Source organism: Apteryx mantelli, chromosome 30, assembly GCF_036417845.1.
Source record: "Apteryx mantelli isolate bAptMan1 chromosome 30, bAptMan1.hap1, whole genome shotgun sequence".
In the NCBI taxonomy this organism is placed as follows: Eukaryota; Metazoa; Chordata; class Aves; order Apterygiformes; family Apterygidae; genus Apteryx; species Apteryx mantelli.
The window spans coordinates 599,160-611,618 of NC_090007.1; the positions used below are offsets into that span (position 1 = coordinate 599,160).

Here is a 12,459-nt window from a genome sequence, read left to right on the forward strand (position 1 = left end):
TCAGACAAGAATCTTAAATGTTAAGAGCTGGCATTGTTGTTCTCGACCAATGTAATATGGTCAAGTGTGCTTTTCTCAGGATGATTTTGCATTGACTGGATGGCAGTGATGGAGTATAGCATAGTCTTTTATCCTATATAAATTTGCATATGTTCACAGCTCTCAAGAGCAGTGTCTAAATGATGTGCACAGTACCTGTTTAAATAGGAGCAACCAGTTATTTCATGCCTTGTATTTTTTGATGAGCTCTTCACTATCCATCCAGCTTATCTTTGGGCTAGAGAGACTTTGATACTTGGACTGAAGCTGAGAACTAACAGACCTAAAACTTTTTCCATTGCTTGTATAATCAGTGTTGTAGAAACTTACCTGTGCCACAACCAGTTAGTTAAGAGACAGTATTTCTCTAGAGTGACTCCTTCGTTCAGAATCGTGGAATTTAAAATTATTCCACTTACCCTTTCTACAATAGGTGGAGGAAGTCTGGATGTCTCAGCTTGCACTAGTTTTTACTTTGCAGGCTTTTGTCTACATGTTAAGTTAGTGTTGTCATTGGGAGCAGAGATGCTGTTTCTGCTTTTGATATTCTGGCTGAGTAATAGTATTGGATTTCTGCATTATGAGGTCAACCCATTGAGAAAGAGGGAAGGGAAGAGTCTTCTGTTGTAAATGTGGTACCAAGTTCCTTTATAGCGAGTACTTCTAGCAGCACTTTGAGGTGTGTTTTTTTGTTTTTGTGTTTTGGGGTTTTTTTATCTGGAGGAGCAGCTGTACCACTAATCTTTTGCTTTAAAAGCAGTGATTCATATCCAAATTGGACTTTTCTTGTTTGGTTACAGCTAAATATGCAATATAGATTGCTTCCTCTACTTGCTTGTCTTAAAGCAGCAAACACAGCTGTATTTTTTTTGACTTGATCCATAAAGTCATTTCTTCTAAGAAATGCTTGGAAATCAGAGAAAACAATATTTTTAGTCATAATTTTACAGAATACTATCGCAGTTTAATTCAATATGAAAGCCAGTAGAAGTCACTCTGTTGTGATACTGTCTCCTACCTCTTTGTATATCTTAAGTAAAAATGCCTTTTCTTTATCATTGTGTTCCACTAGGTAAAACCTATTAACTGTTTCTGTAAACAAGTATTGTATGTAGAATTCTATAAATCTGACTGATGGAACACTACATATTTCCTTATGTATTTACTGACCTGTGTTTTTTGCTACTTTTTTCTTTTCTCCCCCATCCCTGAATTTTTTTTCTTCCCCTGATCCGGAATTTCTTTGCCAACTGACTGCACGGTACTTCTGCTTCCTGTTGTTGCTTGAAACAAAAAATAAAAACATTCCCCTTCCAAAAAAAAAAAAAAAAAAAAACCCTGCTCTTCGGAAACCAACCTGCCCTTCAATATTAACCATCTTGAAAACTTCATCATCCATCAACCAATTTCGCCATTTCCTGCGGGGACTCTGCCCTTCCTCGTTGTGGACGATTTGTGCAACCTCGCTCTCCCCTTCGATTCCTTACCTCTTCCCTGTCCCTCCGCTGCCTTGCTCTGCTGTTCTCTAAAGAGAGTTACACCCCAATGCCTCTTTATTCTTTTCGGTATGTTATTATTCACACTTTTTATTACCTTGTTTTTCATTTATTTGAGATTACTTTTTTGATACTTCAAAAATGTACAGTTTGCAGTTTGCCATTTTTGAATGCGTAATTTCATTTTTACATTGTTTACTTAGTTTGCTATTTAATTTTAGTTTGCCTTTATTTTATGTTCAGTTATGCATGTTTTATTGCTTTGCATGTCTTTTATAAGAGTTTTAAATTGTGGTAGCATGCTAAATTGTCCAGTCTTCTGGCAGTTAGATTTTTGCTTTTTGCCGAAACCCAGTATCTTTTCTTTAATGTATTGTTCCATTATTATTCTGCTATATAAGAATTTTCCTTACGTAGAGCAGAATAAGTAAACATGGTTGGAATGAGATCAGTTCTGGTTGTGAATGAATGTTTTTGCTGTTGGATTGATTAGCTAATGCTAAGTTGAATGAGACTGCCTTTTTTCCTACCTAAGACTGTTTTTCCTTCCTCACTTTCTGAAGGAGTCTATGGTGATGTGCAGAGGGTGAAGATTTTATTTAATAAGAAAGAGAACGCCCTAGTTCAGATGGCTGATGGAAACCAGGCTCAGCTTGGTAAGCAAGCTTAATTGTATCAGATTGTTAAGAGACCTAATGACTACCTAAAGTTTTAATATCAGAGTGCTGTTGTCTTGTTGTCTCTTAAAAACAAAAAAACCCTGAATGTCAGCACTTAATTACTTCCCTGCACATGTAGTTTGGGTATAGTGCAACTCTGGAGGAGGTATAGTATGTTTGTGCCAGATAATCTTACTGGAAAGAGAAATGAACAGAATAAGGCAGAGTGATAATGCCTGATATGCAGTTCCTGGAGCATGTGATGTTTGCAAAGGGAAGAAATAGAATGAAATTCTAGCTTGCATTTAAACATGAGGGGAAAAATGAAGTATCACTGAAGTCAGTGCTGTCTAACTGTTGCAGCCATGAGTCATTTAAATGGTCAGAAGCTTCATGGGAAGCCAATCCGTATAACGCTGTCCAAGCATCAGACAGTACAACTTCCTCGTGAGGGGCAGGAAGACCAAGGCCTGACTAAGGATTATGGAAATTCTCCTCTGCATCGTTTCAAGAAACCAGGCTCCAAAAATTTCCAAAACATCTTCCCCCCTTCTGCCACTCTTCATCTGTCCAATATTCCGTAAGTATCTGCACGGAAAATTCTTAGGTGGCTGAGTATAATATTGTGAAAATGTTTGCAATTGAAGCTAATTTCAGAGTGAATACAGTCAACTCTTCACTGCTGGCAGGAGTAAAGTTTGTTCATCTTCCTGTAGTTCCTCATAGTTTTGCCAGCTGGTGGAGTTACTGGTAGAGAATTTGGAAAAGAAACTTATGAGGATTGTATGTGTGTGTTTTTGTGGGGGTATTTTTTCTTTTAGGAGGTTAATTTAGTCTGTCAACCTAAAGTTGACTGGAAAACTGATTTCTTTCAGACCTTCAATAACTGAAGAAGACCTCAAGATGCTATTTTCAAGCAATGGTGGGATGGTCAAAGGATTCAAATTCTTCCAGTAAGTTTTTCTCTTATGGCCCAGCCTACCTAATGCTGAGCTCTTAATTGTGAGGGTGGTAGAAGCACTTACTAGTAATCTTGACTGAAAATCAACTTGGGCTAAGCTAAAGGTGAGCAGAATGATTTTTGTCATATCTGATGACTCTAGAATAAGGAATTCAGGAGTAACCCTGGATTGAGTGCATGGTGAATATAAGCTGATGAAGAAATATAATTTAAGGTAGCTGAGTTAGTTGCTTGGGTATGCATGTTTATCATACAGGCTTACTCTTCCATATAAAAGGAAAAAGTATGTCTCAATTACCCAAGCAGCTGTAAAGTGAAATGTCTGTCTGACCTTCTTGAGTGTGCTAGACAAGAAAACTTGCATAGTTAGACTCTACAAATGATGATACTAAACATGACTTAAATTTCTGCCTTGTCAGGAAGGACCGTAAAATGGCTCTGATCCAGATGGGCTCTGTGGAAGAAGCTATTCAATCGCTCATTGACCTCCATAATCATGACCTTGGGGAGAATCATCACCTGCGTGTGTCCTTCTCGAAGTCCACCATTTAAAGCTTTGGAAGGCGTGAGACAAAATGGACTTGACTTAAAACCTCTTGGGTTCAGCCTTGACCTTAGAGGGCTGAACACTAGGGTTTCAACTTCCATCATTCCAGAAAAAAGCCACTTTAAAAATGCAGCTGAAGTGACCTTAAAAGACCAGAGATTTTATTTTTTTAAAGAGAAATCAGTTTACCGGTTTTTAAAAAAGTTAAATCTAATTCATATTGCTAACCTTGCAGTGATGGGTAACAATCTTGACTGTTCAAATAAAAATCACAAGTTAAAGTTTACACTTCGGAACCTGCTCTGGGAAAATTCCCCTCCCCTCCCGCTCCTCCTCCCCCCAAAAAGCAGATCCTAACAAGTTTATCAGGTTTCACATTGATGCCTTTTTTATTTTCTTTACCCATCCATGCCTTGAAAGACCTAAAAACCACTGTGTAAATTCACTTTAGCGCCTTGGAGTCAGGATTTTGCAAAATGCATGGTGTATTGGAGTTCCCAACTCGCCCAGCACAAAAATAAGTTGCATTGATCTTACCTAAACTGTGCATCTGCTATCCTGTGCCTTAAACTTCTCTTCTCTTGGGGAAAACATCTGAACTGTAGGAATTGGATTGGGAGAGTTGAGGGGAATGAATGAGTTCTGGCTTACTAGATCTGTTTATTGTAACAAAGGACAAGTGAAGCTGGCAAGTGGATAAAGAAAATATTGGGCTTTGACTCTTTAGGCAGTTGTATCCCACAGTCCATGAAATGTCTCAATCTGCGTAGTATCATGTATCTTCATGCCACTTTCCAATTTGCATGTGGTTTATCTCCATCTGCAAACTTTTCAAGTGGGAGTTGTTTAAGATCCTTTGTTTATAACATTCAGCAGAAAGGTCTGGGTGGGGAAGCATTCCCATGACCAAATTACATTCCAATGTCAATAGCAAATCAACAGGCTCTACCCTTCACAAGAGCATTGATCAAGATATGAAATTAACCACTGTTGGACACTTGTGAAGACGAATCATTAAGAGTTTGTCTAAATTGTGTGTGTGTATATATATATCTAAATACTTGGCTAGGATTTGAAAAATTATTGGATATCCCACATTTAGAAAGGTGTTCATGTGAGTCACCTTTGCGCCCCTAATTTGAGATTAACAAGACCAGTGTAGCTCTGCCATCATTCTTATAGCATGTCTTCAGCATTTGAGCTTTTTGTTTTAATTCTTGTATTATACTTTTTGATGCAGTTGCTGTCATCTGTGCCTAGCAATATTTCCAGTTGACCAAATATTCTAATCTCTTTATATGCAAAAGAAATAGTTTAAGTACCTTTTTATAGAACGATAAGATGGTATAAACGTAATCTAAATTTACTCCTTTGTGGTATTACCCTTGTATACTGTACTTTCTTATTTTATTTTTTTTGTAATTGAAACTGTAGGGCAGGAATTTAGTTATCAGGCTGAGGTCATGACTGAGGATGAGTAATGTAATGAAACTGATAAAACATGTTAAGCAGATTTTTAAAGCAAAGTGTTTTGAGATAACAAGCACAAATAGCTTGTGAATTTAAGTAAAAGGACCCAGGCTAAAGTTTTTACTTTTTTTTTTTTAAAACCTACAAGCCCAAATCTTTTTAAGTTATAGGAAGGGAATTTATTAAAAGTAGAATGCAGCAGATTGTTTTTTCCCAATGATACAACCATTTTTTTTTTTCTGGCTTACAACTCTTTTCCCGGGCCATTCTGCCTTCTATTTTGTATAATCCGATGTTGCCTTACATTTCCCTCTAACCTGCAACCTGTTCGGATGCAAAATAACAAGAATCTTGTACTTTTTTTTCAGGGTTTTTCTGCAAATTGTGGACCAAAGTTTGTTTTTTAATTGTCTTAGTGTTGCAAGTTACGATTTCCTTGCTTAGTGTGGGAGCTCTTGACTTGCCTAGCACTGAGTGTTTGGAAAAGTCTTAACTTTTCTTAGTTCCTCCCTGAACTCTTGAGGATGTGAATTATGCTGGAGAAGCGTGTGAAGTCTGAGTGAGAGTTCAGCTTGGGTTGCTGGCATGAGATTGCTAATACTTGTCTGCCTTAGTCTTCAGCTTGTGGCTGAAAGGAGTGTGAAACCATCTTAAATGAAAGCGTTGCCCCCGGTTTTGCTGAAAAAAAGTTCAGCTGACAAGTAGATGCTGGTTTCGGTTACCTATAAATCTGAATAAGCCTGTTAATGAAAAGCCTTGTCATCTGCTACTTTGAAAAGCTCTCTTTGCTTGCATCTTACACTCAATAGGGCAAATTCAGATGTCTTGGTAATTGTCAGCTAGAGTTAATTTCCTCATCTGCCTTCTTCCCCAAATGAAAAACAGCAAATCAATTCCTCTTACAGCCAAGGAACACTGGCTATTCAGCTGGCACTCCTGAACGTGCCACAGGCAGCACTGTACCTTGAAAACATCCATGCGCAATCCAAGTGGAACAGCTGTGGTTTAACTTTTAAATGCATTCAATCAACCTCACCCAAGACACTGGGAAGAGGCTTATTGGAATGAAACCTGTCTGGTGGCCTTTAACCTTGATTTGGTCAACACACAGGCTATATATATTTTGCAAAATGCAAGCAAATGAATTGAGGTAACCCCAGAACCCAGGCAATTGTGGGTTTTTCCTTTGGATCCCTGTGTTTGCATGTAAAGAATGTGAGTAACAAAAGGGTGTACATATTTATAATTTTTTTATACCTGTTGTAAGACATGAGGGGGCAGCAAAACCCAGTTTTTTATGGTGAACAGATGTATTGTATATTTTGATAACAGCTATTACAGGTTCAGTATTGTGGAAGGTGGGGTGGGAGGGTAAGCATACACAACATCAGAATTCCATTGCCTCTTTCAAAGAATGTTTGTAATGCAAAAAGAAAAGAAATTAAAACTATTTTATAACAACCTTTGTACCTTTCTGTAGCTCCATTATTTACTGTTCAGATTGTAGAAAGCAGTTATTGGCCAGTCTGTACTTGTGCTTTCAATAAATTTCTTCTGTATTCTTTGCTTCTGATTTTCCTATCTTTTTATTGTGCCTTTTTTGCTTCTGATTTTTCCTTCTAATGTAATTTCAGCTGCCTCATTTTATATAACTTTGACTTTTCACATACCTCTGGGCTAGTGGATTGTTTGTTCATATTAGCATCTTTGTGCAGAGTAAAGGGTGATAAACTTAAGACTGAGGCTGGAAAGGGCTATAATAATCCATTCCAAACTGTTCCCACTCCAGCCCTTCAGTGCTTGAACGGTGAAGTTCAGAGGTATGAGGTTGTAGGGCCTTAACTGATGCTCTGCCTTTGTCACATTCCAACACTTTTTTTATGTTCCTAAACTTTCCATATACTCTAGCTAATATCCATGGAATAACCAACTTTCAAGTCAGATATATAATACTCTCTGCAGTTTTATGCTTTAGATGTGTAAAAGCTTTCTGACTAGCTGGATGTCACGATGCTGAGTTTCACATCCAGTGTTCCTGTTTGTAAGTAGATTCCTACTTTAACTTCTGTAACAGTAATGAATGATGATCTTGGTTCTTCCAGGTCACTCTAATGTGCGAATACTCAAGCTGTCTGTTGGGCATATCTGACTGTTTATAAGCTTCCTGAGGAGCCAGGCCTTTAGTTTCTAGAGAGGTTTGGCTTCTTGTCTGCATGCTCAACTCAGAGTTAAATGGTGGGTTTTTTGTTTTTGTCCCCCCCCCCCCCCCAAGTAAGTGCTCCTTATAGACCTGGAGACCCCAGAGCACACTCGGGTATCCAAGAAGGGAGACCTGAAGTTCCAGGTATGAGACTCCCAAATCTTTATGCTGTGAGTATCTTAGGACTGCAGATGGAAGCAGTGGAAGCCCAGGTGTTCAATGGGAAATACCAGTGAACAAAGCTGTCTGCATAGTGGGGAAGGTGGCCTAGTAGGTCACTCTTGGTAGTGACAGGCTGGCTGCAGAGCTGAGGTATTGCTTCTGAGGTTTTTCATCATCTACACTAAACTCCAAAATGCAGCAGGTGATTCCTTGAGAGGTTTGCACCCCTAGCATGCTTTGTGCCACTTCCTTCAAGTGGACTCAGTGGTGTGAGCTACCAGAGGCTCCTCACTGCGGATTTCTGGAATAGAAATGCAGTGTATTGCACAGCAGTGAGCGCATGTACCTCACACCAGAGCTTTTCATTGGTGGTGTACGCTGTGCCCAAGCAGACGATAGCTGAAAATGTTGCATTTGAATAGACTTCCCATGGGTTTCGGGATATAAAGAATAAATGTATTGAGCTGTTGCTTTTGTAGCTCTGCTGTTTTCTATCCTTTGGCTGCATTCCCTTTGTGTTGAATACATTAGCATTAAACACTAGCTTATTTTATAGGCATCTCTATATAAACTTCAGCTCCAAGGTTACTGAGCTGGATTCTTCAGGAGCCTTAGGCTACTAAAAGAGATCACTGTTGTTCCTTGACAGTGTAATAGGATTTGTAACAGCTGCCTCTTCCCTCACCCATCTTGATGCCTGTGAAAACAAAGCCAAGCTGTATGCATCATCGCCCCACAGGAATGAGCAAGCTAATTGCTACTGTTTGGGTTTGGGAAGCTCCCTTATAAGAGGGCTATGGGTTATAAGGTGCACAGCACCTTCCTGAATGTCAAAGGCTTAGACACTAACCTTTGCCTGGAAGCTTCACTTGGGATTATTTTCCCCACAGGTGGTGGTTGCCCATTAACGACAGGAAGTTTGTTGCAACCTGATCTCTGCCTAGAAAGGAGCTCTGCTGAGCTGCAGAGCATGGCTCTGTGCTTGGCCCCTTCCTAGGTAGATGGGGCGGAAAAGCCTGGCTGTAGGTGGAAGCTCAGAAATGAGGGACAACGACAGGGAGCAGCTTCTGGGCTCAGCTCTCCTTCCAGGGAGGTCTGGCTGGAGCTGCTGGAGAGACCTTTCAGATGCTGGTGCGTGGTGAAGGCTGGAGGCAGAGTGTCCTGTTAAGGACTTGCTCCTCAGAGAAGCGGCACCACAGGGAAGTACCGAGCTGCCTGGAGCAGCCGTCCCCTGCCCAGGAGAGGAAGAACCTGGCTGTGCCGGGTATCCCTGCCCCTCTGGGGGCTGGACTGTAATGAAGTGCTGGTAGCTGCCTGCTGCAGTGGTCGTGGCCTCCTCGCTCTTCCATTCCCGGCAAAGTAAATATCGATCGAGGGGCTGGGCAAGAGCATGTGCTCAGGGCTGCATCTCCATGGGAACGGCTGAGCCGCAAGCGGCTCCTGCATCCCTTCCCCCTGCGCACATGCACCGCTGCATCGCACCGCATGCAGCGACGTGGCCGCGCTCATCGCCATGGAAACCCGCCGCGGGGCCGGGTGTGCGCACGGGGGGGTGTGCACACTCGTGTGCGTGCACGCGGGGAGGCCGCGGCCGGGCGGCTCCTGGGCAGGGGCAGAGGGCTGTTCCCTGGCTCCTCGCCAGCCTCCGGCGGCGCTTGGCACCGGCGCGGGTTTTGTTCTCCGAACGTGCCGCAGTCCTGTGGCGGGGACGGGAAAGGGAGGAGGCAGCGACGCAGCACACCTACATCCAAGTGCCAGCGGGGGGATGTTTGTGCCATATCACTGTCACAGGATAACACCTGCGCTCGCCCGGGTTCGTAATTAGGCCACCTTTTCTCTGACAACGTGGTGAAAGTTCTTTTTTTGAAAAGATGTTTTTATTGGAAAGTGCTGACTTGCGGAAACCTAGATTTTCATCCAGAGCACAATATTCCCATTGGCTCACTGGATCCCGCAGATCTTCCCAATAAGCTCCTGCTCCGAGTGGAAAGAGAGGCTCACTGCAAATAAACATGCTGATGTGGAAGGCTGGTCTTTCCGAGCATCTTTGGGTATGGAAAGTGAATTTAGCTAGCTTGGCTTAACTGCCAGCTCTGTAAATACTACTGCTGATCCCCAGAGCCCGCCTCTGACGACGAGCTGGAAATGGTACTGCCTATTTTTGAGTAACGCTTCTGAAGCTGCTAATGCTGTTGGAGCTTGAACCAATATTTGCGAAAGAAAGACTTGCCCCCGTTGCTAAGTATCCGTAGCGTAGTCAAAATCTGGCAAAGATCTTTAGAGAGGGAAGTGCTGTATAAACTGTCTCGATGCTGCAGCATGGAGTGGAGGGTTGCAGCCGTCAGGACCTCGTCCCACACCAGGCTCTGCTGCAGACTGAAAGTGAATGCTAGAGAAGCCAAAAAGTCAAGCCTTGAGCATGGGACACTTGTCCACCTGTCAGGTCCTTTTTTAGCATAAATCGTTTAGGGAAGCAAATGGTTTTATTGCGGACCCTAACCTTGACACGTCAAGGGAGCCAGTAGCCTTCCTCAAACGTAATGTTCTTGCGAGGGAATTCCTGTTTCTGCCTGGTCACCGGGAGCAATGGGCGAGGGGAGGTTGGTGGGTGAAGCTGGTTTTCACCTCCTTTCCCGCGCCGGGCGGGGAGCTCCCGGAGCCCGTGGTGCCAGCCCGGGGCAAACGGAGCACGGGAGCGGGGAAGGAGGGCGAAGGGCGGCTCCGAGCAGTAACGCCGTCCTGGCGCGGGACGGATGACAAACCCCTTTGTCCGCGTTGTCTCGCAACACCCGGCCGTTCCCATGGTTTGCAGCGCGGAGGGCAGCGGGCAGCGCGAGCCTGCTTTGGGGGGGGGGTTTCCCCCCTCCGGCTTGGGTTGCTGCCATGCTGCGGGGCTCCCTGGGACTCGGGTGCGCTTCACCCACATCCCCGAGGAACCAGGAGATCTGGGCTCCCACAGTGGGTTTCCTGGCTGGAAAATGTCAGATGCATCTCCCAGCTCGTGCCGGATCGCCCCGTCCCTCCCGCGGAGGTGACTTTGCTCTGTCCTGCCCGCCGGCAGGAGGGGGCCGTGCTGCTGCTGCGACCGTCAGCTCCGATGACACCCTGGGGACGGCATCTCCGTTTCCCCACGCTGGCGCGGAGGGACTGCAGGGAGGTTCCTGCTGCCTGATGCTGCTGCCTCGGCCGGGCCAGGTCCCGGGGGCTGGAGGAGGAGGAGGAGGAGGAGGAGGAGGGGGCTGCTGTGGGTCACCCCCGGCCTCAGGGTGGGGGGAGACCAGGCTGGGCGCGTGGCCCAGCAGCGACGGGACCCGACGGACCCCTCGGGGCTCCTTCACCCTGGCTGGGGGCCGAGGGCTCCCGTCTCCGCTGCTTCCCCTGGGGACCGCGGAGCCGCCCTGCGCCTTGCGCCGCGGAGGACCAAGGATGCTCCGGGCGGCGCGGGGGGGTTTCCCCGCCGTGGGCAGCCGGAGGCCGAGCGGGGCCGGGGGTCCGGGCGGGCGGGCGGGGGGCTGCGCGGCTGCGGGAGCAGGGATGGCTGTTGCCATGGCAACTGCTGGGTCAGAGAAAGCGTGAAGCGGAGTGTGAAGCCATTAGTCATTTTAATGAGCTGGGAGAAGCGCTGCGGCGGCGGGAGGGAGGGCGGGCGGGCGGCAGGGAGCCGGTTCCCCCCGCTGCCGCCTCACCTGGGCCCCAAGAGCCCTCTGCAAACCCCCCCCGGGACGGCACCGTGGGGCGGGAGCCCCCCGCTTGAGCCGATCCCGGAGGCCCCCGTCCGGGTGGTGCCGCCGTGCTGGGAGCGGGAGGGAGGGCAGGGAGCAGAGAGGGAATCTCAGGCGGCTCCGGGCTTCCCCGCGGTTTGGTTTCCTTGCTGGGCCCTTGCGCACCCCGGCTTCGCGCGGCTGAGGCGGATGGGAACCGTGTGCCGAAGCCTCCGTCAAGGCCGGAGCGGCTTCGCCTTAGTCTGTCCAAGAGCAAAGCAGAGCCGGGAGCAGCCCCTCGCGGGCCAGGTGACGCTGCACGGGAGGATTTGCCAGTCTCTGTGCCATATTTCCTGCACTTCTTGGGGACGGACACAGCAGCTCCAGCTCCTCTCACCCACCGCATTTGCCCCCTAGCAAAGCCCCCAATCCTGCTCCCTGCCTGGGAGCTGGGATCCCCCGGTGCCCCCGCCGCGGCCGCCTGCGCCTCGTGCCGCTGCCGGCAACCCCCCGCTAATCCCGGCCGGCTGTGCCAGCACGGAACGGCAGGGTGATGCTGGATTATCCATATGTTTGCCAGGCCGAGGCTTCAGGATAGCAGCTGTTCATCCAAGTGGCAGGAGGGTTCAGCGCCGGCCCCACGGTGCCCCGGCTCTGGAGGTGCCTGGGCTGCAGCCGGGGCTCGGCTCCGCGGGAGGGAGCGGGAGCCAGGGAACCACTGGGCACAGCAGGGACGAGCCGGGGCGGGGGGGGGGGGATCCCCGTTGCAGCCAAGCCCCTGGCGCAAGGGGCCAGCGCGGAGCCGAGCCCGGCACGCGGCTCCTTGCGGTGCTGCAGCAACGCAGCGAGAAACCGCTTCCTTCCCGCGGTGGGAGGCCGGGCAGCTCCCGGGGCTGGGGGCTCCGTGGGTCGGGAGAGGGTCTCTGTGGCTCAGGGCCTGGGACCCCGCGTGCCCCCCCCCCCCCCCCCCCCCCCCGCACCTGCGGCCGAGCCCCCGGCAGCAGCAGGGCGCTGCAGCTCCCGCAATCCCGCGTGTGCTGCTGGCCGCGGCGAGGCCGAGCTCGCCCAGCCCCAGCCTGGTCCTGGTCCCAGCACAACAGCCCAGCGCAGCCGGCCACCGTTCACGTCTTTATTTGCCTCAAACCATGTCCAGCATCGCCGGCAGGCGCATTCACAGCTCGGAGATGCCCCGCTCCCACCCCGAGCCTCGGCCCCGCGCACGGG

At 47.4% G+C, this 12,459-nt stretch overlaps 1 protein-coding gene across 5 annotated transcripts in view; it reads left to right on the forward strand.

The window, feature by feature from the left end:
- Window positions 1-6,738, forward strand: part of PTBP1 (polypyrimidine tract binding protein 1) — a 32,244-nt gene extending 25,506 nt beyond the window's left edge. For 4 of the 5 annotated variants that reach the window (XM_013942406.2, XM_013942408.2, XM_013942411.2 and 1 more), the window contains 5 exons: window positions 1,571-1,604; window positions 2,099-2,191; window positions 2,558-2,774; window positions 3,070-3,147; window positions 3,575-6,738. In XM_013942406.2, the coding sequence (XP_013797860.1) occupies window positions 1,571-1,604; window positions 2,099-2,191; window positions 2,558-2,774; window positions 3,070-3,147; window positions 3,575-3,707 (555 nt within the window). In that variant the 3' untranslated portion in view covers window positions 3,708-6,738. The remainder of the gene's footprint in view (window positions 1-1,570; window positions 1,605-2,098; window positions 2,192-2,557; window positions 2,775-3,069; window positions 3,148-3,574) is intronic. The other variant, XM_013942410.2, reaches the window with a different exon arrangement.
- The last annotated feature ends 5,721 nt before the right edge of the window (window positions 6,739-12,459 follow it).